This window comes from Nyctereutes procyonoides, unplaced genomic scaffold (genome assembly GCF_905146905.1).
Source record: "Nyctereutes procyonoides isolate TBG_1078 unplaced genomic scaffold, NYPRO_anot_genome, whole genome shotgun sequence".
NCBI lineage: Eukaryota > Metazoa > Chordata > Mammalia > Carnivora > Canidae > Nyctereutes > Nyctereutes procyonoides.
Genome location: NW_026575148.1, coordinates 9680120 through 9705960, shown reverse-complemented (window position 1 = coordinate 9705960; position 25841 = coordinate 9680120). Strand labels below are relative to the sequence as shown.

Sequence of the window (25841 nt, the reverse complement as noted above, 5' to 3'; positions counted from 1 at the left end):
CCATGGCTGACATGGGCTGTGCCATCTCGGTGAGCCTGGATGCTAATGTGAGCTCCACCATCATCACTGCGTGGTGATCACACTCTAGTCAGTATCTCTGCTCATTTTCCTCAAACCACCTAGAGTTTGCAAGGTGCCCACACTGACGTAATAAATGATCGACAAATCCCTTTGCTTCCCCTATTTTGGGTGCAGGATCAGTCCGGTTCTAGTATTAACTTCGGCTCTTTGCCACAGCTTCCATCTTGGTATTCCTGATAGGTGAGTGTCAGCAAAAGTGGTTACCATGAGCCTGGAGTTTTCATGATGATACCAGTTACATCTGTCAGCTTATTCTTCACTCCTTCCTTCTTTGTTTCTTCTAATTTCAATCCTAGGTCTACTCTTGTGGCACCATGAAGTTGACTTTTTACCTTGCCTTCCTCCCTCCATTTTTTTCCTCCCTCCCTTCCTTTTCTGCCTTCCTCCTTCCCTTTCAGAGCCTGAATGAAATGGGCAACACCAATGTCCTAGGGCGTTAAAGTACCAAATGGAGGTCTGTGGTGAAGTGAGGGAGAGGCCCACTGCCCATTATGTGTTCTGTTTACCCATCTGTCCTAGGCTGGGCCAAAGAGATGGCTTCTAGGAATGTAAACTCTCTGCAGGTAGTTGGAACTACAACTTGGTGAGGTGGCCATGTTCCACTAAGAGTTCCTATGAAGTAGAGAAAGCGGCTTGCAGAGGAAGGAGAGGGGAAAAAAGGACTTGTAGAATCAAAAGCAGAGATGAGGGGATCCCTGGGTGGCAGAGTGGTTTAGCGCCTGCCTTTGGCCCAGGGCGCGATCCTGGAGACCTGGGATCGAACCCCACGTTGGGCTCCCAGTGCATGGAGCCTGCTTCTCCCTCTGCCTATGTCTCTGCCTCTCTCTCTCTCTCTCTCTGTGACTATCATAAATAAAAATTAAAAAAAAAAGTTTAAAAAAAAAAAAACAGAGATGAGACCCAAATGGCTTTCCAGGAACTTTCCAGCCTTGGGAGCCTGACTCCATTCCTGCCTTTGGGGTTCCATAAGATATCTCTGAAGCCTTTAAATAAATCCCACCCTCCTCCCTTTGTGCTCAGAGTAGCTCCAGCTGGATTTTGTTGAGGAAATCAGTGGAATCCTGACCGCTTATTCCCCCTTCCAATGCATGAGGCAATGTATAATAAGTTTTAAAAGCAAATAAGTAAAAGGAGGATATGACATTGAACTTCATATGTCAACTTGAGTGGACCAAAGGATGTCCAGAGAGTTGTATGACACTATTTCTGGATGTGCCTGTGTGAGTGTATTTGGAAGAGATAGTGTTTGATTCAGTAGAAATGGTGAAGAGAGCCGTCCTCACCAATGTGGGTAGGCATCATGGGATCCATTGGGGATCTGAATAAAACAAAAATAGGGAGGGAGGGTGAGTTCTCTCTCTCTCTTCACGAGCTGGGGCATCCATCATCTCCTGCCCTTGGATACTGGAGCTGCTGGTTCTTAGGCCCTCAGGGTCTGGGACTTAACACCAGCTGTTCCCCAGTTCTCAGGCGTTTGGGCTCAGACTAAATTCCACCACTGGTTTTCCCAGTGTTCTAGCCTGTAGATGGCAGGACCTTTCAACCTCCATAACCACTTGAGTTAATTATTTTTTTAAGATTTTATTTATGTATTTATGAGAGAGAGAGAGAGGAAGAAAGAGAGGGAGAAAGAGGCAGAGACACAGGCAGAGGGAGAAGCAGGCTCCATGCTGGGAGCCCGACGTGGGACTCGATCCCAGGACTCCAGGATCACGCCCTGGGCCAAAGGCGGGCACCAAACCTCTGAGCCACCCAGGGATCCCCTCACATGAACCAATTTCTATAACAGATTCCCTGCATCCCACCTCACCCCACCTCGACACTTGAACAACACAGGGCCTGAGGGGCCCAACTCCCCACACAGTGAAAAATCCACATATAACTTTGCCCCACAAGTTAACTACTAACAGCCTACTGTTGACTGAAAGCTTTACTGATAACATAAGCTGTGGGTGAACAGGTCTTTTGTACGTCAGACGTTTTCTTAAGCTTAGCGAGAATATAAAAGTCCCAAATGGACTCCTGCCATTTAGAGCTGTGTTGTTCGAGGGTCAACTGTATGCATTTAGGTAGATACATATGCACACACATGGTCATACATACAGGACGGCTAAATCTCTGTATACGTACCTGTGCGTCTATAAATACTCCATCGGTGCTATTTCAGGAAGGACCCTGGCTGATAAGGGAGGATCTCTGATGACTCCGTGCCACTGCTTTTCTTCATAAATACCTCTGGCTTTGTCTGCATTTTGGGTCTTCATTCCATGCTCCCACTAGCAGTGGGACAGTCTTTTCAGTTGTCCCCCCGTCACCACTTCTCCTCCCTGGTCCTATTATCTTTTAGTTCTTGTCAGCATGTTTCCCTTAACTTTCTGTGTTGTCTCCTCACCGAGTCTACATGCAGGGGCTACAATGCCTCTCTCGTTTCACTGGCTTCATTTGAAAAAAATCTAAGATCAGGGAGCAGAAGGATGTGCTGACACTGGTGAGCCTCTCCCCTTGGGCTCCGCTCTACCACGAGGCATTCTGGAAAGTCAAGAATGCTCCAACTGGCCGAGGGGGAGGAACTGGAAGAGATCTACGGCCGAGAGCTAAGGCTGCGATGCCAACATCGGGGGCCCCGTCTCCAAACCCTCTACATGCAGCCCCGTCGATGAAGACCTTTTAGAAGGTCCTTTCCCCAAGTTGGGTACCCCCCTGGGACTCTTGTTCGCTGAGGGGTAGGACACATGACTGGAAATCTGTAGCAGGAATTTCACTGGTAGCAGCTTCTCTTGAGAGTTGTCCTGTCCCATTGGGGCCTTCTAGGCCTTTCTTAAGCCCTGCAGTCCGGTCTGGGGCAAATGGTTGCTTGCAAGTCAGGATTACTCTCTCAATCGGGGCCTTGAGATTCCTGGGGCAGCACGGTGAGGAGGCAAGGCCGAGGCCCCTGGTGTGTCCACCCTTTGCATTTGGTCTCACTCCTTCCTCTAGGAGGCCTGGTGCAGAGCTGGCCTCCCTTATGGGATTCTGGAATGTTCCCAGGGGCATAAATGCCAACTTAAATCTAGGAAGAACTCCAGGGTTTGCAGTTCCCAAAAGTGAACACCCATTTCTTCATCTCAGGTATGTTTTTGAGTAACGTGCTGAATGCCAGATCTGTGCTAGGTAATGTGCTAAGAAATTTAGATGTGGTAACACTTTAACCCTCATAAATGAATGTTTGAGGTGCAAAGTTCTAATAGGATCTCCATTTTAAGGAGAAGGATATAGTTTGGTGTTATCTAAAGCCGTGTATCCAGGGAAGTTGGTGGGTTTGAACTCAGAACCACAACCTATAATCTTGACCGCTATGCTGTGCTGCCTGCTTTAACTCTACCTTTATGTTGGGTGTATAAAATAAGTATTTCCACACAAATGAGCCCTTAATAACAGGCCTGCAGCCTAAAATGTGATTAGTATACTTGCCAAATTTATCATTCTGGTTTGTGAGCTCTTCATGTACTTCCCAGCTCCCCAAATAATTTTTTTCTTTTTTCTTTTTTTTTAAAGATTTTATTTTTTTATTCATGAGAGACACAGAGAAGCAGAGACACAGGCAGAGGGAGAAGCAGGCTCCAGGTGGGGAGCCCGATGTGGGACTTGATCCCAGGACTCCAGGATCACGCCCTGGGCCAAAGGCAGACGCTCAACCACTGAGGCACCTGGGCTCCCAAACTTTTACTTCTTTACCAACCTCTACATGACAATCAAATTTCCAATCCAGCAGAACACAGTCTTTATTTTGTGCCATCCTCAGTTACTTGATTCCCTTTTCTTCCTCCTTCCCAAGAAGGATGATGGAGACTCTGGCTCAGAATTTATCCCTTGCCCTTAGAGTGAGCAAATGAAGGGCTCGCTCCGCAGTCCTCACTGCACCCGTGACCAACGATATATTAACGGCACTGCTCTCGGGCAGCTCGGACAAAGATCTTGCTAGAAAATAAATTTGTTGTCCCGTTCAGGGATCACCACCTTGCTTTATCCTGTGTGAAGGCTTCGAAAGCCCTTCGTGCCATCAAGTAGCACTATTGCCCTTGGCAGTGCCAAATACTTCATTTTTATTGCCTATATAATTGACATTGGATATCGTACTAGTTTCAGGTATTCGTGAGCGTGATCTGATAGTTTCACATGATGAAATGATCCCTAGGACACGTCTACCTACCACCTGATACCAGCCATACAGACCTATTACAATATTATTGACTTTGTTCCCTCTGCTCTGTGACCCCTTTACTTGGTGATGGGGGCTTTGTGCTTCTCGATTGCCCTCACCTGCTTTGCTGGACTCCCAGCCCCTTCCCCTCTCTGGTAACCAACAGGTTCCTGTATCTGTAAGTCCATCTTTGCTTTGTTTTTGAGATTCTATATAGGAGAGAAATCTCATGGTATTTGTCTTTCTCTGACTTGTTTCCTTTAGCATAATACCCACCAGCTGTGTACTAGGTCATAGCTGGTGTTCCAAGTGACAGGCCCTCATTCTTGGTATGACTGAATAATCCCCCTTGGTATGTATGCACCCCACTGTCCTCTATCCCCTTATCTCTCTCTCTCTCTTTCTCTCTCTCTTTTTAAAGATTTTATTTATTCATGAGAGAGAGAGAGGCAGATCCACAGGCAGAGGGAGAAGCAGGCTCCATGCAGGGAGCCTGACGTGGGACTTGATCCCAGGACCCCAGGATCACACCCTGGGCCAAAGGCAGGCGCTAAACCGCTGAGCCACCCAGGGATCCCCTATCCCCTCATCTCTTGAGCAGCACTTGGGTTGCTTCCACTTCCACATCTTGGCTATTGTAAACAATAGTGCAGTGAATACAGGCATGCATATGTGTCCTCGAATTTGTGTGTGTGTGTGTGTGTGTTTCCAGATAAACACCCAGAAGTGAGATTTCTGAATCTTACAGTGGTTCTGTTTTTAATTTTTGGGAGGAACCTTTCACATTGTTTTCCAGAGTGGTTGCACCAGCTTACATTCCCACCAGCAGAGGATGAGGTTCCCTTTTTTGCACATCCTTGTCAACGCTTTTGTCTTTTTGGTAATAGCCAGTTTGATAGGTGTGATGCTGTACCTCCCTGTTTTTTTTTTATTTTTTAAATTTTTTTTGAAGAGTTTATTTATTCATGAGAGACACTGAGACATAGCCAGAGGGGGAAGCAGACTCCATGGAGGGAGACCGATGTGGGACTCAATCCTGGGACTCCAGGATCACACTCTGGGCCAAAGGCAGATGCTCAACCACTGAGCCACCCAGGTGTCCTCTCCCTGTGGTTTTGATTTACATTTTCCTGATGCTCGATGAAGCTGAGTACTTTTCATGTACCTGTTGGTCCTCTGCATGTCTGCTGTGGAAAAGTTCTCTGCCCATTATAAGATCTTTTCTTGTTCCATATTGAGTTGAGTGTGTTCTTTGTGTATTTTGGATACTGACTCCTTATCATGTGTTTCGTTTGCAAATACATTTTCCCACTTAGGGAGTTGTCTTTTTGTTCGTGGTTTCCTTTGCTGTGCAAAAGCTTTTTAGTTTGATGTACGTCCATTTGTTTATTTTAGCTTTGGCAGCCCTGGCCTGAGGATACTGGTCCAAAAAAATAAAAACACTGCTAAGACTGGTGTCAAAGAGCTTATTGTCTATTTTCTTTAGGAATGTTATGATTTCAGGTCTTATATTGAAATCTTTAATCTATTTTGAAATTATGTTTCTATATGCTTTAAGATAGTGGTCCCAATTCATTGTTTTGCATGTAGCTGTCCAGTTTTCCCAACACTATTTATTGGAGAGACTTTTTCCCCCGTTGTATATTCTTGCTGCTTTTGTCATAGATAAATTGACCATGTAATGCATGGGTTTGTTTTTGGGCTATTTTGTTCCGTTGATCTGTGTATCTGTTTTCTTTTTTTTTATTTTCCTTTTTTTTAAAAAAATACCTTTTATTTATTCATGAGGGACACACCGAGAGAGAGAGAGGCAGAGACACAGGTAGAGGGAGAAGGAGGCTCCATGCAGGAAGCCCGATGTGGGACTCGATCCCGGGTCTCCAGGATCAGGGCTGAAGGCAGCTCCAAACCGCCGAGCCACCGGGGCTGCCCTGTGTGTCTGTTTTCATGCCAGAACCATACTGTTTTGATCACTGTAGCTCTGTACTATAGTTTGAAATCAGGGATGTGGTACCTCCAGCTTTGTTCTTCCATAGTATTGCTTTGGCTAGTTGGGGTGTTTTGTGGTTCCATATGAATTTTCAGATTATTCTAGTTCAGTGAAAAATACCATCGATATATTGCCATTCAATTGCATTGAATCTGTAGATGGCTTTGGATATGATGAATGTTTAGCAATATCCTTCCAATCCATGAGCACAGACTATCTTTCCATATATTCGGTCATTGTTCAATTTCTTTCATCAGTGTCTTAGAGTTTTTGAAGCATAGAGGTTTTTCACCTTCATGGTTAAATTTGGTCCTAGGTTGTTGTTGTTTTGATGCCATTATAAATGAGATTCTTTGCTTTTTTTATTTTTTATTTTTTTGTTAGCAATGGATTGTTCACCTTCATTTTTATTTATTTTTTTGGTATCTCCATGTTTCATTTTGTTGAAGTACAATTAATAGTATATTTTATGTGTACAACATAATGATTCAACAATTTTATACATCAGGGCTTGCCACCGTGTGTCACCATCTCTCAATTACTGACTATATTCCCTATTCTATACTTTTCTTTTTTTCTTCTGTACTTTTCATCTCTGTGATGTACTTATTTTATACCTGGAAGTTTGTACCTTTTAATCCCCTCTATCTATTTCGCTCATCCTGCCAGCCATCTCCCTTTTGACAACCAGTATTTTTTATTTTGTATTTAAGAGTCTTGTTGGGTTTCTTTTCTTTGTCTCTTTTTCTTTGTTTTGTTTCACAAATTGCACATAGGAGCAGAGCCATATGGTATTGGTCTTTTTCTGACACGTATTTAGAAGAAAAGCCACAGGTCCATCCATTTTGTTGTGAATATGAAGATATCTTCATTTTTTATGGCTAATATTCCAGTGTGTGTGTGTGTGTGTGTGTGTGTGTGTGTGTGTGAGAGAGAGAGAGAGAGAGAGAGAGAGAGAGAGAGAAAGAGAGAGAAAGAGAGATACCAAAGCTGCTTTATCTATTCATCTATGGAAAAACACTTGGGTTGCTTCCATATTGTGGCTATTATAAATAATGCTATAGTAAAACTAGTGGTGTGTTTATCTTTTTGAAATTTGTTGTTATTTTTAGGTAAATACACAGTAGTAGAATTATTGGATCATGGGGTATTTCCATTTTTAATTTTTTGAGGAACCTCCATACTGTTTGCCATATTAGCTACACCAACTCACATTCTCACCAGTGACACATGAGGGTTCCTTTTTCTTCACTATCTTGCCAATGCTAATTATTTCTTGTCTTTTTGAGTTTAGCTATTCCGACAGGTTTAAGGTTATAGGCCATTGTGATTTTGATTTGCTTTTCCTTGATGGTTAGTGATGCTGAGCATCTTTTCATGTGTCTGTTGTCTGTCTGGATGTTTTTAGAAAAATGTCTATTCAGGTCATCTATTTTTTCCACCATAGCCCACTGTGGCATAATCCTGCTACAGCCACCTGTATTGTAAGATAAATTGGTCCCCAAATATATTACAGAAACATTGTGGCAATATCAGTAAATTGCCAGCGTGGACTGCCCTGTGGTCACACATTTATTTAGCCAAACAAATGGCCTTGATTCCACCATGTAGCTGATTTCATCAGGTGTAGGATTTCTTAATTGGATTGTTTTATGTGTGTGTCAAGCTGAATAAATTATTTATGAATTTTGGATCTTAATCCCTTATCCAACATAACATTTGCAAATATCTTCCCCTACTTGGTAGGTCGCCTTTTCATTTTGTTGATCATTTTCATTGTGTTGCAAAAGTTTTTTTTTTTTTTTTTTGGTGTACTCCCACAGTTTATTTTTGCTTTTGTTTCCTTTACCTGAGGAGGCATATCTAGGAAAATGTTGTTATGGCCAATGTCCAAGAAATTACTGTGCAGGTTTCCTTCTAGTTTTACAGTTTCTAGTCTAACATTTAGGTCCTTAATCCTTTTTGAATTTATTTTTGTGCATGGTGCAAGAAAGTTCCAGTTTCATTCTTTTGCCTGTAGCTGTCTAGTTTTTCTGGAACGATTTGTTAAAGAGCCTGTGTTTCTCCCATTGTGTATTCCTCCCTCCTTAGTTGTAGATTAATCACGTAAGTGTGGGTTATTCTCTGGGCTTTGTGTTCTGTTCCACTGATCTTTGTGTCTATTTTTGTGACCGTGTCATACAGTTTAACTTATTGTAGCTTTTCAGTATACCTCTTTTTATTTATTATTATTATTTTTTTGGTCATATATCTTGAAATCAGGGATTGTGAGACCTTCTGCATTGTTTTTCTTCAGGATTACTTTGGCTATTCAGCGTCTTTTGTGGTTTCATACAAATTTCAGGATTATGTGTTCTAGTTCTGTGAAAAATGCTGTTGGTATTTAATAGTAATTACACTGAATTTCTAGATTGCTTTGGATAGGATGGACATTTGACACTACTATTCCTATCGATGAGCATAGGAATGCCTTTCATGTGTGTGACGTCTTCAATTTCTTTCATTGTTGTTTCCTAGTTTGCAGATTATAGGTCTTTCCCTTCCATGGTTAATATTTTCCTTCGTGTTTTAATCTTTTTGGTGCAATTGCAAATGGGGTTCTTGATTCGTTTTTCTGATAGCTCATTATTAGTGTACAGAAATGCAACCAATTTGTCCATTTTTTGTGCTGTGACTTTACTTCCAATACTATGTTCAATAAAGGTGGCAAGACTGAGTATCCTTGTCTTGCTCCTGATAGTGGAGGAAAAGCTTTCATCTTTTCATTATTTAGTATGATGTTAGTTGTAGGCTCATCATAAATGGCCTTTATTATGTTGAGGTATATTACTTTCATACCCACTTGTTGAGAGTTTGTATCACAAATGAATGTTGAACTTTCAAATGCTTTTTCTGCATCTGTGGAGATGATCATAGAACTTTTATCCTTTTTGTTGTGTGGAGTATCTTGTTGATTGATTTGCAGATGTTGAACTATCCTTAATCCTTGAGATAAATCCTGCTTGATCATGGTGTATGACTCTTCTAATGTATTGTTAAATTAATTAATTAATTAATTATTTTTGTATTGTTAAATTTAGAAATAATTTGTTGAGGATTTCTGCATCTGTGTTTATCAGGAATATTATAGTTTTCTGTTTTGTGGTGTCTTTGACTTCCTTTGGTGTCAGGATAATGCTGGCCTTGTAAAATGAGTTTGGAAGCATTTCTTCCTATTCATTTTTTAAAAAATATTTCTGGAAGGATAGGTACTAACATTTACTTTAAATATTCTGTGGAATTCACCTATGAAGCTGTCTGATCCTGAAATGTTACTTGTTAGTTTTAAAAGTAGTGATTTAATTTCATTTCTTATACAGGTCTATTCAGGTTTTCTAATTTTTTTTTTTTGTGATAGATTTTTAGAAGGTTGTGTGTTTGTAGAAATTAACTATTTTTTTTTACTAGATTTTCCAATTTGTTAGCTTAAGTAGTAACTAACCTCTCATGATCCTTTGTATCAATAGTAAGTACTTTTTTTTTTAAATTTATTTGGGCCCTTTCTTTTTTCTCAAGGAGTCTGAATAGAAGTTTATCGATTTTGTTGGTCTTCTCAATGAACAAGCTTTTAGTGTCATTGATGTTTCTTTTTTTTTTTAATTTTTATTTATTATTTATGATAGTCACAGAGAGAGAGAGAGAGAGAGAGGCAGAGACACAGGCAGAGGGAGAAGCAGGCTCCATGCACCAGGAGCCTGACGTGGGATTCGATCCGGGGTCTCCAGGATCGCGCCCTGGGCCAAAGGCAGGCGCCAAACCGCTGCGCCACCCAGGGATCCCCTGATGTTTCTATTTAAAAAAAATATTTTTTTGTTTCTACTCTGATCTTTATGATTTCCTTCCTTTTACTGTCAGTTTTACCCTTCTTTTCCTAGTTCCTTAAGATATAAAGTTAGATAATTTGATATTTTTCTTGATTTTTGAGGTAGGTAGATCTGTATCACTTTGAACCTAGAATTGCTTTTACTGCCTTACATAGATTTTGGTAAGTTATGCTTCCATTTTCATTGGTCTCAAGTATTTTTTTATTTCCTTTTTTTTTTAAGATTTTATTTATTCATGAGAGACAGAGAGGCAAAGACATAGGTAGAGGGAGAAGCAGACTCCTCATGGGGAGCCTGATGTGGGACTTGGACCCAGGACTCCAGGATCACACCCTGAGCTGAAGGCAGATGCTCAACCACTGAACCACCCAGGCGCCCCATTGATTTCCTCTTTGATTTCTCCACTGACACGTTAGTTGTGCAGTTATTGTTTAGTCTCCACGTATTGGTGTGTTTTTATTTTCATTTTTAACTTGTAATTAATTTCTAGTTTCGTGATGTTGTGGTCAGAGAAGATGCTGGATAGGGTTTCAGTCTTCTTGAAAGTATTGAGGCTTGTTTTGTGGCCTACTATGAATCTATTCTGGAGAGTGTTCCATGTGCACCTGAAAACTATATCTACTTGGAAGTTTGGGATGAAACAAATATTCTCTATATCTCTATTAATTCCATCTGGTCCAATGAGTCATTTAAGGCCGATGTTTTCTTACTGATTTTCTGTCTGGGTGATGTATCCATTGATGTAAGTGGGGTGTATTAAAGTCCCCTACTGTTACTGTACTACTGTCCACTTTCCATTTATGTCTGTTAAAATTCGCTTTACATATTTAGGTGCTAGTGCTACTTTAGGGATTGAGATGATTCTTTTTTTTTTTAATATGTCATTTATGGCAAATGCAGTTCCTACCTGGTTTGTGTATGGTTTGGCCTTGTGTATTCCATCTGATAGTAGAGTGCTTCCTTTTTTTTTTTTTCTTTCTGCCCTTTTTCTGGAGTTGGAGTTTTAAGTAACGTAATCAAAAAAAAAAAAAAAGTGGGGGGTCATGGAAATGTGATCCATGAAGAATTCTCAGAAAACTTTGCCCTGTTGCTTTCTTCTAGCTGGAATTTGATGGACCTACTTTAATATATTTTAGTTAACCAGACTGGTTTGTTCTCTTAGTTTGAACATCATCATAACCAGGCAAGGGTGCACATTCCATCTGTGTAGGACCTGTTTGCATATCCTCCTGGGCTGTAGGTGCCCCACTTTTTTTTTTTTTATAAATCTATATGCTAATTGTAAGAAACACACAGTACTTCCACACTTGACACATATAGTGGATATCCTATTATTTAGTTGGTGGAGGTAGAGTAGTAAGTTCAGAAGAAAATACCATTTAAATAGTGTGAATATGCCTTATCCATTTGGAAGACAGAAAATGAATGGAAGGAGAAACAATATAGTAAGCAAGGCAGTCAGATGATGAGGAATTTTCAACTGCTCTTTTTGTAATGTCTTAATTACATTCTCTGAGGCAGGGATATGTTCCTGGGTACACATGCAAAGACATTGCTTGAGTTTTTCTCCTGCTGTTCCCATAAACAAAGTGTCTTTGCTCAGAAAGGACTGTAATTCAAGACTGAGACTGTGTTACTCCAACTGCCTTCAGGCACTAGAATGCTTGATGTTGTGATGAAAAAAAAAATCAGGTAACTAACAGGATTCTTAAGGTTTGTTGAAATCATTGCTTATTGTTTAAGACAGTAAGACTTCTTAGGTTTTTGGACAGTCACTTAGATTTCAATTCCTGAAAAGTCGGGGGTCTGGACATAGAGTACACCGAAAGAGAAATTTTGACTTCTAAGCATGGACTTCATTGTGATGTGGATGATTTTTCTTAGTGTTCATTTACTGCCAGTTTATGCTTTAGGGATTCAGTGGCTTTATCACCATCGTCCTATTTTATGTGTTTCAGATAACATTTTTTTTTAACAATTCTGCACTCTACTCATAAACACTGAGTGTATGGATTAAACCTACTTAAGTGATTATGTAGGTTTCCCTTAGTTGGAATTTGTCTCATTTAGCATGTGACTTAATAGGAGTTAACTGATTGCCTTTGCCTTCAGATTGGGCTCAATTCTTTTTCAAATTTTGCTACCCTTGGGCATGCTTCTTGAAGGAAGAACAAGTTGAGATCTTGTGACATCTCTTTTTTAGAACGCCCAAGAAAAGGGGATTACAAGCTCCCAAAGCCAGAAAAGCCCTGCCCCAGGTCCTTCCCACCAGAGGAAGTTGCTGCAGTTCACGCTATCTTCAGGAACCGCAGTGCAGGTCCCATGTCTGCAAGCGACCTCAACTATTACTAAAGACAGACCTTTGGGAGGATTCCAGGGGACCAGTTTGACAGACACTGACTTACTTGAAATCGCTTTAAACTTAAAAATGAAAAACTGCACTAAAGAGGTTTAGAAAATAAGTGAATTTGTGGGCAGGTTGCACAACGTGTTGTCAGTAATCACCAAGGAAGGACTTTGCACAAAGCCCCTCTGGCTCCCTTTTCTCAGCTCCTGTGTTTTGCAGCTCCTCCAGCAGGTGTCACTATAATCACAGAACAAACATTCCACAGCATGGTATGTAACTTTATTTTTCTAGCATAATAATTTAAAGTATTTACACACTGCACACTCACTGTTTTACACAGATACTTATTCATATACCTATGAACCACATCTAAAGGTTTCTTTGCAAAGACTCGACACACTGGGAATTTCCAAGCATAACAAAGAGAAGGAAAGGACAAAAAAAAAATAGGCTTGGAGTCTTTTAAAAGACAGCCATGTGGCGCATCTGTGAAAACCAGTGTTTCCCCCCCAGTCTTAAGCTCCCCCAGGAGACCTCTGAATAGCTACAGCGTATCCAGATGTTGGTAGAACCTGAAACTTTGGTCTAAGGAGAATTTCAAGAACCCAAATGCACAAGTAGTATTTTCTCTAGAAGTGCTAGGACAAAAACAAGAATAACTTGGTCTTCCACTAGAGAATCATCTGTATGTCTCAGTTACCTGTGGGGATGGGAAAGGTCGTACAGGGACTCGGATTGTAAAGGCACAAGAGCCAAATACACTGGTAAGAACGCGAGTGACACAGAATGCCTGGCAGGGGCCTCGCCAGCTCTCCGATAGGGCACCGTGGCCTGAGTTAAGGGTCTGTCCTTCCCCAACTGTTAGTAGAGGTGGTGGTTTTGCTTTCCCTGAAAAGGACAAAGGTTATATCGACCATCTGCGCCCTAAGGCCAGATACTGTAGGAGTTTCTACCGCTTTTACTTCACTTTCATTATACTGTTTGCACAAGAATAGTGGTTATAAGTACTCTATTTTCCCTTTGTTCTACTCTGTTACATAACAAAGTTACTAGCTAACTCTAGCTTCTGAACCTGGCCCCCGGTTCCCCAGGTGAACAAACACAGCCCCAGTTCAGCGCTGATGGCAGGTAGGCCCCCAGTCCAGTTTTTATAAAAGGTTAACTGGTTTAGGTTTCAATTCTCTGGCGCTGCATCTCTATCACGTCAGAAGCCGGATGCCTTTGTGGTTTTCCCAGACTGGCCAAGGCGACTCTGTCCTAGATCACAGAAAGAGAGGACGGTCGCCACCTCTAGATGAACCCACAGCTCCATCCTGCGGTTGGATGACCCATCAGTTCACGACGAAATAGAATTTTCCGCAAAGCGAAATCCTCTTTTCCTGCCAGTCGGGGGCCTCTGGCAGTGACCCTCACCGACGGGCCGTGGCGAAAGGCGGGAATGCCAGGCCTGGCCCGCTACAGCTCCGCGCGCTGGCGCGCTCTGGATGCACACTGCTGTGGTCGCTCAAGTTCATTTTTTTTTTTTTTTTTTTTTGCACTGAGCTAAGTTAAAAATTGCGTCCTTGCTCCTTGGGACCAAACACTTACATAGACAAACGAGAGATTTACCTTCCCTAGCACTCCCTTCCTCGCCGCTCTTGCACTTGGGGCGTGGGGCTTTCCTTTAGCACCGGGGCCGCCAACGGGGTTAAGGGAGGCGGCAAGGAGGTACCTGATGGGAGTTTAACCAGGTTCTACGAGCAGGTGCCTAAGGAGCCTCTCTTAGCAGCCCGAGGAGCCGATGACAGAGACAGACACGCGGCCTGGGGCGCCACCAGGCCTGGATTAGCTAGCCCCCCCCCCACCCGTCAGTCGCATCAGGGAGGCCCTGCTCTGGGGCGGCCCGGGCCTTGCCAGGAGGCAAGCGTCCAACACAGCCTGGCTCCGGGCTTGGGGGGGGCGGGGAGGCCGAGGAGGGCCCTCCGGGGGTGAGCCCGGGTGCAGCGCGGTTCCCAGGGCACCCAGCCCGGCCCGAGGCCCCGGCTTGCACCCAGGCGAGGGCAGAAAGGGGTGACAGTGGGACCGGGGACCTGGATGAGCAAAAGTCTGAGCGCTCGGGGGGGGGGGGGGTGTCTAGCACAGCGCCTGGTACCTCTCCATGAACTTGTCCCCTCTCGCCCCTTCGGGCCTATGGAAACAGCAGTTTTGTGTGGCTCAACCTCCCGTGTGGGACGTGCTCAGTGGAACGATCCGTAGGGCCGCAGGCGGCTTCTCCCTGCCCCTCGCAGAGTGACGGCCTCAAGGGGAGCGGGGGGGGGGGGGCAGGCCGGGGTGAGGCCACCTGCTGCAGGAGGGGGTGGGGACAGCGCCCGCCCCCGGTCCTCCCCAAGGGCACGTGGGGGGGGGGTCTGCGTATAGGTACTGTACGTACTAACCAGGTACACACATAAATATTTAATATATAAAAAATAAAGTGCTTTCTAACAGGTCCCCAGGGAGGGACATTATAAAATATTTCACAAAACTGCAAAACAAAAATCAGTACAATCGCGGCCCGCTGCCTCCCCCGCCCCCGCCGCCGGCCCCTCCGGACGCCCCCGCGCCGGCGGCTGCACGCTATATACATATATACTCTTTTACTCAATATATTATGACAATATATATTTTAAAATTCTGTTATAGACCAAAAAAAAAAAAAAAACAAAAAAAACCACCCCAGCCCCGCGCCGCCGCGCCGCCGCCTAGAGCAGCCGCAGCAGCAGCAGGCCCGCCAGCCCGGCGCCCAGGGCCCGCGCCCCGCCCGCGCCCCCGCCCGCGCCCGCGCCCGCGGGGCCGCCGCCGCCCGGGAACAGGTGCCAGCGCTCCCGCCGCGGGTGCAGCGCCGCCACGTCCTCCAGGGCGCTGCGCGCGGCCGCCGAGAAGTTGGCGTCGCCCGTGGTGAGCAGGTCGAAGACGCACGACTGGAAGTAGAGGTCCTGCAGCGGCACCCGCTCCCGGCAGCGCGCGTGCGCCGCCTCCAGCGAGAAGCCGGGCCCGGGCGGCGGCGCGGGGCGGCCCAGGATGGCCGACACCCGGCCGCGGCCGTCGTCGATGCGCTCGGCCAGCGGGCAGCCGTGCACGCACAGCTGCAGGTCCTGGCTCTCCTCGTAGGCCATGGCCAGCGCCTCGGGCATGCGCAGCGCCAGCGTCAGGTAGCGGCCCAGCTGGCGCACGAACACGGTGGTGCCGATGTAGCGCGCGTGCATCTCCACGGCGCGGCCGCTCTCGCGCTCCCGCACCACCAGGCTCTTGGCGTCGCCGTCGCCGCCGCTCGTGCTGCCGTCCACGAAGGCCGCCGGCAGGTCGTCGCTCACCGCCTGGTACACCTTCTGCTCCGTGCACGCGCCGTGGGCCTTGAAGATGACGGTCACCTGCGGGGGAGCACAGCGCCGTCAGCCGCGGGGCCCAGGGGACCTCCCCTCGGGGCCGGGGGTGGGGAAGGGGGGCCCAGCCCTGCGAGGTCCAGGCGAGCTTCTCGGGGTCCAGGTGAGCAGCCCTGCAGGGCCCCGGGGACCTCCCCTTGAGGCCGGGGATGGGGGGGCGCCCAGCCCAGCGAGGTCCAGGTGCGCTTCCCCACGGGGTGCGGGGGGGGGCAGTCCTGGGGGATCCAGGTGAGCTTCCCCTGGGGCGGGGTGGGGGGACAGCCCTGCAGGGCCCAGGGGACCTCCTCGAGGCCGGGGATGGGGGGGCCCAGCCCGGCGCGGTCCAGGTGCGCTTCCCCTTGGGGTGCGGGGGGGGGGGCAGTCCTGCAGGTGAGCTGGCAGCCCTGCAGGTCCAGGGGACCTCCCCCTGGGCCGGGATCTCCCCCGGCACGCACAGACCTCAGGCGCCCCCGACCCGCAGCCCCACCCGGACCTCGCCGTGGCGGCAGCAGCTGCACCGCGTCTCCCGGGGCCACCGACCTGCCCCCGCCGAGCCCCCCTCCGCGCCCCCGGCAGGTCCCGGCTGCCGGGCTAACCTGGAGGCGGCGCGGAGCCCACTTGGCAAACTCGGCTCCCAGGCCCTGGCAGGACCTCCCTGCCCTCAGCCTAGTTACAGCGACTGTTTTCCCCAAACAGCAGAACGGCCCTTGAACTTCTTAGAAATTTTTCTCTGGAGCCACCTCGGATTCCCCAACTGCAGCAGGAACCCCCCCGCCAGGGCGCCTCCCTGGCCAGCCCCACATCCTCGGGCTCCCAGGGGACACAGGCCTCTGGGTCACCGAAGCTGGGTGCAGTGGCCCCGAGAAAAGGCCACAATGTTTTGAGATTTGGGTTATGGTCAGGAACTGAAGTGATGGCTTTTTAAATTTCTTTTTCTTAAAAAAAAAAAATAGATCTCTCTCTCCGTCTATCAAAGCGAAGGCAGGCGGGCCACCCGCCCCAGCTCCCCGGCTGGAGGCGGCCCTCCCTCCCGCTAGGGAGCTAATCCAAACAATAGACCCTTGTTGCAAAGGCCAGAAAGAGCCCGGCCGCCCCCTCCGCACCCCTCTCCACAAGTCCTCACCACCACCCTCGGCCCGGGCAGCATTTACTCACACTATTTAATTCCACATGTTCCCACTGGTGTTACTTGACTGGAATTTTCCAGCCATTTCATTTTACTTCAGCCCGTTATAAAGCTAGATCTGAACCAGCTGCACTCTAGCAACTGGTTAAATTCATATCCGTTGTTTGCAGCTGCAACGAGAAGCCAGACAATGTACTATGAAAATGCTTGGTTTTCTCCCCTCCTAATTGCCCTGACCCACCACTTAATTTCACTACCAGCCTTCTCACATTTCAACACCTTCTTAACAACCCAAAGGAGGTGTACCAGAGATGACGGCAGGAAATGTGTTGTGCATCCACCCATAGGACGACCTTCCAGAGCGAATGGGATTGTGAGCTCGGTATCTAATGGGACTATAAAGCAGATTTATTTGGTGGCTCTAAAGACACTTTGACAAGGGCTTTTTGCAAGGCCAGCTAGGATCCCTCGGATGCGAAGAGATTACCTCAAGTGACTTGTGCACCTGAGAGAGCTGAGAGCCACTGGCAGATGGCTCCAATGAGGGCGAGGGAGACTTGTCACATGATCACTGTCCTCATTTTCAACTGGAGTGGTCACACTTTTCAAAAGACTCGCTTTCTGGTCAAACCAACCTCAAATTTAAACTAAATTAACATTATTTGCAAGAATTAAGTGTTTTGTTCATCTTAGGAAACACAAAGAGGAATTAGTTTTTGCTGAGACAACAAAACAGATCCAATTCCACACAAGTTGCCAAATGGACACATGCAGGGGTGGGTGGTAAGATGAGCGCATCAGTTCCACGAGCCTTACCAAGCCTAGCATTTTCATTAAGCACACTGATTCCAACTCAGGGGTCCTTTCCAACACCTCTCCTGCATTCCAGTCCCCTGCTATGCCCATGCCACTACCAGTAACCCCCAGACCTCTGGGAGATCAAAGAACGCGCAAACCTTGACTTCCGTCCTAGGATGCACGCGACCAAAGAGCCCAGTTTACCTAAAAGATTTCTGTCCAATTTTCTAAGAGTAACTTTTTCCATGAGACAGTGAGGCTGGATTTCCCTCATTCTCACACAGAGCAGAGGCACAGAATTAGCTCTTGAATCAAAATACTGAGGGGGGTGATGACTCGCTCTCCAACCGAGAGAGGGGTTTCCTGAGTGGCCCTCTGAGCCTAAGTAAGAGTGAAGACACACCTAGAGATATATGCGAGGTGTCCATGTACAAAACACCAGGTAGCAGTTGTACACGACTTTTGCTTTGTAATGTTAAAATTTCATTCCTCCTACAATCACAACTCAAGATCTTAAAAAAGGCACTCAGCTGGGTAGGGCCAGAAATTTGTTTTCAGGAAAACAAAATTAGTTCATTCTTATTAATCAAAAAAAAAAAAATCAAAACCTAGAATTTTTGGCAATTTTAAATGTTTCTTCTATTTATGCTCTGATCTGTATTCCAGTGGTCTCAAACAGATACTTTAAAAAAACACCAGCCATGCTGCTTACTTTCCCCTTCCGTGAACTGATCCATATGCTGTAATAACTCAATGTGGCACATCTATTCTACGCCACACCATTTATTATTGATGGATGGCATTTCTGTGCATTTAAAACATCAATGCCTTTTGTTAAACCTTTCCCACCCAGTCCCTCTCAACCCCTACCTCAGACAAACTACTCTAGTTCTCCTCATCCATTTTTAATGTTTCACTCCCTGAGATCTTTACCACCCACAAGGTCTATTAGGAAGACAGAGACAGCTACAAATCAACCTTTCCACGTGTGATATGAGGATTTGAAGGTTTGCTGTGAAAAATCAAAGTTTAGACACACCTGCCTCTCCTTTCCACCATAAAAAGAAAATGCATGCAAAGAAATCGAGGTAGCCAACAAAGGAAAACCCACGTACTGCTTTGCCAAGAGGTAGCTTCCCTAGGCTCGACAGCCTTGTAAAGTGCTGTGCATAGGTTTTTTGAACAGAAGTCCCTGAAGGCTGTACACTTAACTACTTATGCTTCTTGTGATTTGGAAGAAACAAGTACGGGTGTTTTGTCAGGCTATTTGGCACTGCACGTGCAGCACCTTACCAGAATCCTCAGATTCCAGACCAGGACTCTCAGATCTACGGGACTCCCATCTCTTGGATTAAAATGGGCCAACTAAGCTGAAACAGCCACAGAGATTACGTTGGAACAGAGAGAAACACAATTTTGACAAGTACCTGGTTAAAATGCTGCTGTGTTAAAGGAAGCTAAAATGAATTATCTTTCATGTAATCAGCAGATCTGTCTAGTGCATCAGATCCTCTGGGTGCAATTGGTCGAAAAAAATAGGTACTTCTGGGAGGATAAGGGAACACTGCTCACAGCCCCTTTTACACAGGTAAGTGGGATCCAGCCTCTACCTTAAATCCTCGAGTGTGAGCAAAAATAAACCATTCCAATAAGGGTACGTGCTGCAAAGGAAAAACTTCACATGCTCTAGCTCTAGGCCTACAACATCCGGTCTTTACTTCTGACAATTTCCTCTCACAAGATGTCAACGTTTGCCACAGCAATCAGACAAGAAAAAGAAATCATTCCAAATCGGTAGTAAGTACAACTGTCACTATCTACAGACACTGATATGACCTCACCAAAAACCCACTAGAATAAATGAATCCAGGACAGTTACCTGGTACAAAATGGACAGAGATCCGTTGCCTTTTTATACACTAAGAAGATATCAACAAGTAATTAAGAAAACTGTTCCATTTATACCTGCATCAGAATGAATAAAATGCCTAGGAATACATTTAACCGACTCGGTGACCACCCTGTAACTCCAAAAACTATAAAATAACGATGAAAGAAACTTAAGACGGGAATAAAGAGATACACAACTAAATAAGATGTACTATGTTCATGGCTGGGAATAATATTGTGAAGATGTCCATACCCCCCAAAGCAATCGGTGGATTAGATGACATTTCCATCGAAACACCAACAGCATTTTTCACAGAACTACAACACATAATCCTCAAATTTCTATGGAATCACCAAAGACCCTGGAGAGCTAAAGCAACCTTGAGAAAGAAGAACAAAGCTGGCAGCATCACAATCCCTGATTTTAAGCTATAGTACAAAGCTGTTGTGATCAAAAAGGCACAGGATTGGCACCAAAAGAAGACACACAGATGGGACAGAAAGGAATTTAGGCTTATAGGGCCCATTCATCTACGACAAAGGAGAACGAGAACACAGAATGGAGACAAGAGTCTCTCCAGTAAATGGTATTGGGAAAAGCAGACCACTTTTTTACACCATAAATATATAATCAAAATGGATGAAAGGCCTAAATGTGAGATGGGAAACTGTAAAACTCTTAGAAGAAAACCTAGGCAGTCATCTCTGGAACGCTGGCCTCACCAACATTTTTCTCCTTAGGTCTCTTTGGGCAAGGGAAACAGAAGCAAAAATAAACTACTGGGACTACACCAGACTAACCAAGTTTTGCATAGTGAAGGAAACCAAAGCAAAAAGGAAGACAAGTAACAATGAATTTCACTCATGTGTAATTTAAGAAAAATAGATGAATGTGCGGGAAGGGGGGGGGGGAAGAGGAGGATGGGAAGGCAAACTGTAAGGGACTCCTAACAACAAGGCACGGACTGAGGGTCAAACTGAGGACTGAAAGAGGGAGGTGGGCCAGGGGAGAGGCTAGATGGGTGATGGGGATGAAGGAGGCCACTTAGGATGCACCGGGTATTGTATGTAAGTGATGAATCATTGAATTCTACTCCTGAAACCAGTACTGTACTCTAAATTAGCTAATTAGAATTTAAATAAAAATTTGGGAGAAAAACCAATAGGCAAAGGGTCTAAATAGGCATTTTTCCTAAATAGGCAACAGATGGCCAAGAGACCCATGAAAAGATGTTCAATATCACGAATCATCTGGCAACTGCAAATGAAAACCACAATGGACATCACCTCACACCAGTCAGAATGGCTAGTACCAAAAAGACAAATAACAAGTGTTGGCAAGGATGGAGAGAAATGGAAACCCTGGTGCACTGTTGATGGGAATGCAAACTGGTGGAGTCACTGTGGCAAACAGTATGGAGGTTCCTCAAAAAGTTAAAAATAGAACCCATGTAATTCAGTACTGTCACTGTTGGGTATTTACCCAAAGAAAATGAAAACGGATTTTTTTTTTTTTGAAAACTGATTTGAAGAGCTACACACATCCCTATGTTAACTGCAAAATTATTTACAATCTGCAAGATACGGAAGCAACCCAAGTGCCTACTGAAAGTAGAATGGATGAAGATCTGTACACCCGTCACACAGGCAAGGTGCTGCCATTTGCAACAGCAGGGAGGGATGCAGAAAGTGTTACGCTAAGTGAAGTCATGTCAGATAAAGAGATACCAGATGATTTCACTTATGTATGGAATCTGAAAAACCACCCAACTCTGAATACAGAGACCAAACTGGTGGTTTTGGGGGCAGGGGGAGGCACGGGTGGTGGGAGGATGGGAGAATGAGATAAAGGGGATTAACAGGTACAAACTTCCAGTTATAAAATAACTCACGGAGAGGAAAGGTATAACAAAGGGGAAATAATAAGACTGTAATAATGCTGTATAGTTAGTGACAACAGCACAGTGAGCATTTTATAACGTGTGGAATTGTCAAATCCCTGTGTTGCACACCTGAAACTAATAAAACGTATGAGAAGTATACTTGAATTAAAAAAAACAACAGTATTTATATAAATATTTAGGGAAGATGAATATAAACAGTATATATATATATATAAATATAAATATGGTTACTAACTGAAATGTAATTTTACAATTATGACTTAACCTATATACCAAGGATCCACCTACAGCAAGGCTTAACTTGAGCCCCAACAAAGTGTATTTTAGTACTCGTGTTGAAGGGGAGGGCAGCACATGAACATAGTACCCTAGACTCCCTCTTGGGGCTGGAAAGAGCGCTTAAGGGCCTGCTACCTTCAAACGAGGTCTCCAATTAGGTTTCCCTACCTTCCAAATCTTTTTGCACAGAGCTCTGTTCTAGGAGCACTTCCAGGATTCCAGAGAAATGGAATGGATCAGCCTTATTTATTCTTCAGCGCCGCCGCAGGTAATACATGCAGGAACAAGGGCTGCCTTGGCTGCGGGAGGGCTTCTTGGCAGCAGACGGAGAAAGAAGAAACCAAAGCAGAGGCGAAGGACACCCACAGCCGAGGCTGCTAGGGTGGTCCAGGGAGAAGCATGAAGCTCGGCGGCTGGAAGGAATAGGCAGCGGTGAGAGGGAAGCAGGCCCAGGGACGATGCATGAAAGAGGCACCGAAATGTCGACTTCCAAAGAGCAGTTTCTGCACACTCACACTCAGGAAGGCTGGCAGCTCTTCTACGTAGGCTCGGAGGCCGTGAGATTGGCCAGCTTCCTGTAAGGCCAGAAGGCCTCCAGCCCTCGGCTCCCAGGCACTCAGAAGACTCCGCGTGGAACGCGTCTGTTGTTTGCTGTGTTCACACCCTGCATTATATAAGGAGGACGGCAAGTGTAGGAACTCACGCTGCTTCTAGATGTGTCGTTAGGCATGTGTGGACAGTATTACAGGCTTCAGCTGCCACTGTGCTGCGGACCAGAAATACTCTGAAAAGGGTAGAACCAGGGCTGGAGGCAGTGACTCCGGGGCCGGGCCGGAATCTGCCCCAGCAGGTCTTGCCTTCAGGGATGGCCCTTCTCACATTCGGAGGGGGCAGGGCCACGGCTCCAGGGGCCCTAGAGCAGGACCTCTGGCAAGGGCTCTAGGCCTCGGTTCAGCACAGCTGTCGCCCGAAGCCATGGGGATTAGGAAATCAGGGCCTCTGATCATTTTTCAGTTTTGAGAGGCGACTTAAAAAGCAAAAGGGCCTGAAGGTCTTTACAATACCCTCACACTCTACCACCGGTAGGTCCAATTTCAAGTTCCCAGGGCTCTTGGGGGGGAAAAGAAAAAGAAAGAAAAGCCCATTCACGAAAGAGGTGTTAGAGGTGATGACCATATATTTCAAGAAGCCAGTGACCTGAAATGCTACAAAGCTGCATGCTTGGTCGTCAGGGGCTGGAGGCAGGGCGAGAGGAAGACAGCAAATGCACACTAGTGCACACCCCTTCGGGTGGAGGAAGACAGCAAATGCACACTAGCGCACACCCCTTCGGGTGCACAGATGAAACCCTGACCCCCTACCTTTCAGGAGCAAATGCGGTCCTATCAATCTCCCCACAGTCCCGTCCTGTCTTCTAACACTCAAAGAACCCCACCAGAATTAGCCAAACATTCTTTTGGCTTCCACTCTTAACATAACCAGCTAACTAGGACACAAAGAGCTGCTCTCGCCACAGACCCGGGTTCACCGAAAGCTCTTTTCTGCAGGCGACAGCACTGCTCTCACTGCAGGCCCGTCCAGGTCAACTCCCCACCTCATCACTCGGGAGTGGAGCAGCGTGAAGGTCCTTACGGGGCCCCACCCACGAGAACACAAAATTCAACACAGTGGAAGAGCGAGTTCTGCTGCAGTCAAAACAAACAAGGACAAAATGGGTAAGGCAGGATTTGTCATTGTTCACTACCGCAGGTGACTTCTTACGTGCCACATTCCACACAGGCAGAAAGTGTTTGGTTAGCATTCACTGAAGCCAGCAAAAAGGTACCAACCCTCCAGTGTTCCCTTCTCGCCCCTTCCTCTCAAAGTGTTGACTCAAAGAAAATTTAATAGGGCAGAGAGAGAGAGACGTTTGGAAATGGGACAGTAAAAGAGGTTGTAACCCTCAGCTGTGTATCAGACTTGGCCCGGGGCCTCTGGTTTCAACTACGGAGGAGTGTGGTTCCGTGTTGAAGCAGCCCAGGCCCGGCCGTGGAATCCTGCCTGGCCTGGCTGGGGCAGGAGCTGGGTTATTTTCATTTACAAATGGAGGATATTTTAAAAGTCTCCTCCTCCTCCTCTGAAACCACAGCTGGGATGGAAGGAGGGGCACAGTGAAGGACAATGCAAAATGCAGGACTTACTAGATTCGCAGATAGAAACTTTACACGATTGTAGATGGTTTCTACTAACATCTTTAAGTTCTCTTCAAACTAGAGAATTAAGATGGTAAAAGACTCACGATCCAGAGTATTTGAACGCACATGGACAATATGATGCTGTAGCTTGTAAGGAAAGCACGGCTTAGGGGTGTTTGGGTGGCTCCCTCGGGTCTGTGTGTGCCTTTGGCTCAGCTCCTGATCCTGGGGTCCTGGTTTGAGTCCCATGTTGGGCTCCCTGCTCGGTGAGGAGTCTGCTTCTCCTGCCACCTCCCTCCCCCACCCCCATGCTCATGAGCTCTCTCACTCACTCTCGCAAATAAAAACTTTAAAAAAAAAAAAGTATAACATAAAGAATAACCGAGGTAGGCTCATTCATCTTACCAAATGATACCACACAGCTCATAATTTCTCCTCCTTTTTCTGCCAACCCCCCACCCCCCACCAATATACACGGAAATCCTTTTATTTCCAGAACTCTGGCTGAACCTGTACGAAATAAAGCGGAGTCGCTCCTGGGCCTAAAGCCTTATATCCAGTACAAGGAGGAGCTATGCAGGCAATGGACAAAGGGAGACCACCACCACCTGGAACGAAAGCTGACTTCTAAGAACTATTTCTTACTGCTTCGATATTGTTTCTACAGTAAATAAATTCAGGGAGGAGAAAGCTATCGACTATGTGCTTCTGTGGGATTTAAAAGTGAGCTAGGATCCCGAAAAATGAATTTGAGAATTGGTGACTGTGACAGTCACAGTCTAGAAACTTTTGGTATTAAAGGCCAACAATCTTTCAAAAGTGGCTGCTAGAGTTCTAGACCCTGATAGGGTGTGTGGAGAATCAGGAAACCCAGGTGTCAGTGAGGGGCCACCATGACCACGGCAGGTGGAAAGGAGACCATGCCAAATCCCAGGAATACAAATAGGGACCTGTGAGAGCGACCAGGGGGAAGGGTATGCCCTGGGTACATCAGCCCATCTCTCCGGCCCTTCTTGACGCCTGTGACAACTCGCTAAGTAGGAACACCTAGAACCAGCGTATGGATGTGGGCCACCGATGTTCTAGAAAGAAACCCTGAAGGGCTGGTTTTACACACAAACCCCACAATGCTCCACCAAGTGCTATAGGTTTGTTATGTGTCAAGACTGAGACAGAGACTGAGCATCTCCCTCACTGCCCCTCAACCCTCCCCCCAGGAGGCCCTGTGACGCTCGGTGGTTCCAACATAGCACCAAGTTAATCACACATTTTTATCAGAGAAATGATTACACTGAGCAGGAAACTCCAACTGCAAACTTCTTCCCCATCTGTTCCCCAATATGCCTCAGTCGGTCTTTTTTTTTGGGGGGGGGTGACTATTTTTGCAAAAATGAGGACCAGGACAAAGAGCAATTTTAAAGAGAAGGCAAGAATGACCTGCATAACAGATAATCCTAACAAAATAAAGAGCAATTTCAGCATTTACAAGTTAGTTTCAATGTATCTGCAAGAAAGTTTGTGATCTCTGGAAAGAAAGGGCTTATACATCTCTCTCTCTTTTTTTTTTCTCCTCAAAGATTTCATTTATTTATTTGACAGAGAGAGCACACAAGTAGGGGGACTGGGAGAGGGAGAAGCAGGCTTCCGTTGAGCAGGCAACCTGATGCGGGGCTTGATCCCAGGACCCTGGGATCATGACCTTGAGCCAAAGGCAGATGCTGATCTGACTGAGCCGCCCAGGGCTCTGTATTCTTAAAGAAAACGCCAGTGTCCCCTCTATAACAATGCAGCAGGCATGAACACCATCTGTGCATCAAAAAACAAACCTA

General features: G+C 45.8%; 1 protein-coding gene across 3 annotated transcripts in view; it reads right to left on the bottom strand.

Moving 5' to 3' along the window:
- Nucleotides 1-12718: 12718 nt before the first annotated feature.
- Nucleotides 12719-25841, bottom strand: part of RGMB (repulsive guidance molecule BMP co-receptor b) — a 28779-nt gene continuing 15656 nt past the window's right edge. For all 3 annotated transcript variants that reach the window (XM_055312873.1, XM_055312874.1, XM_055312875.1), the window contains exon 5: nt 12719-15850. In XM_055312873.1, coding sequence (XP_055168848.1) covers nt 15182-15850 — 669 coding nt within the window. In that variant the 3' untranslated portion in view covers nt 12719-15181. The remainder of the gene's footprint in view (nt 15851-25841) is intronic.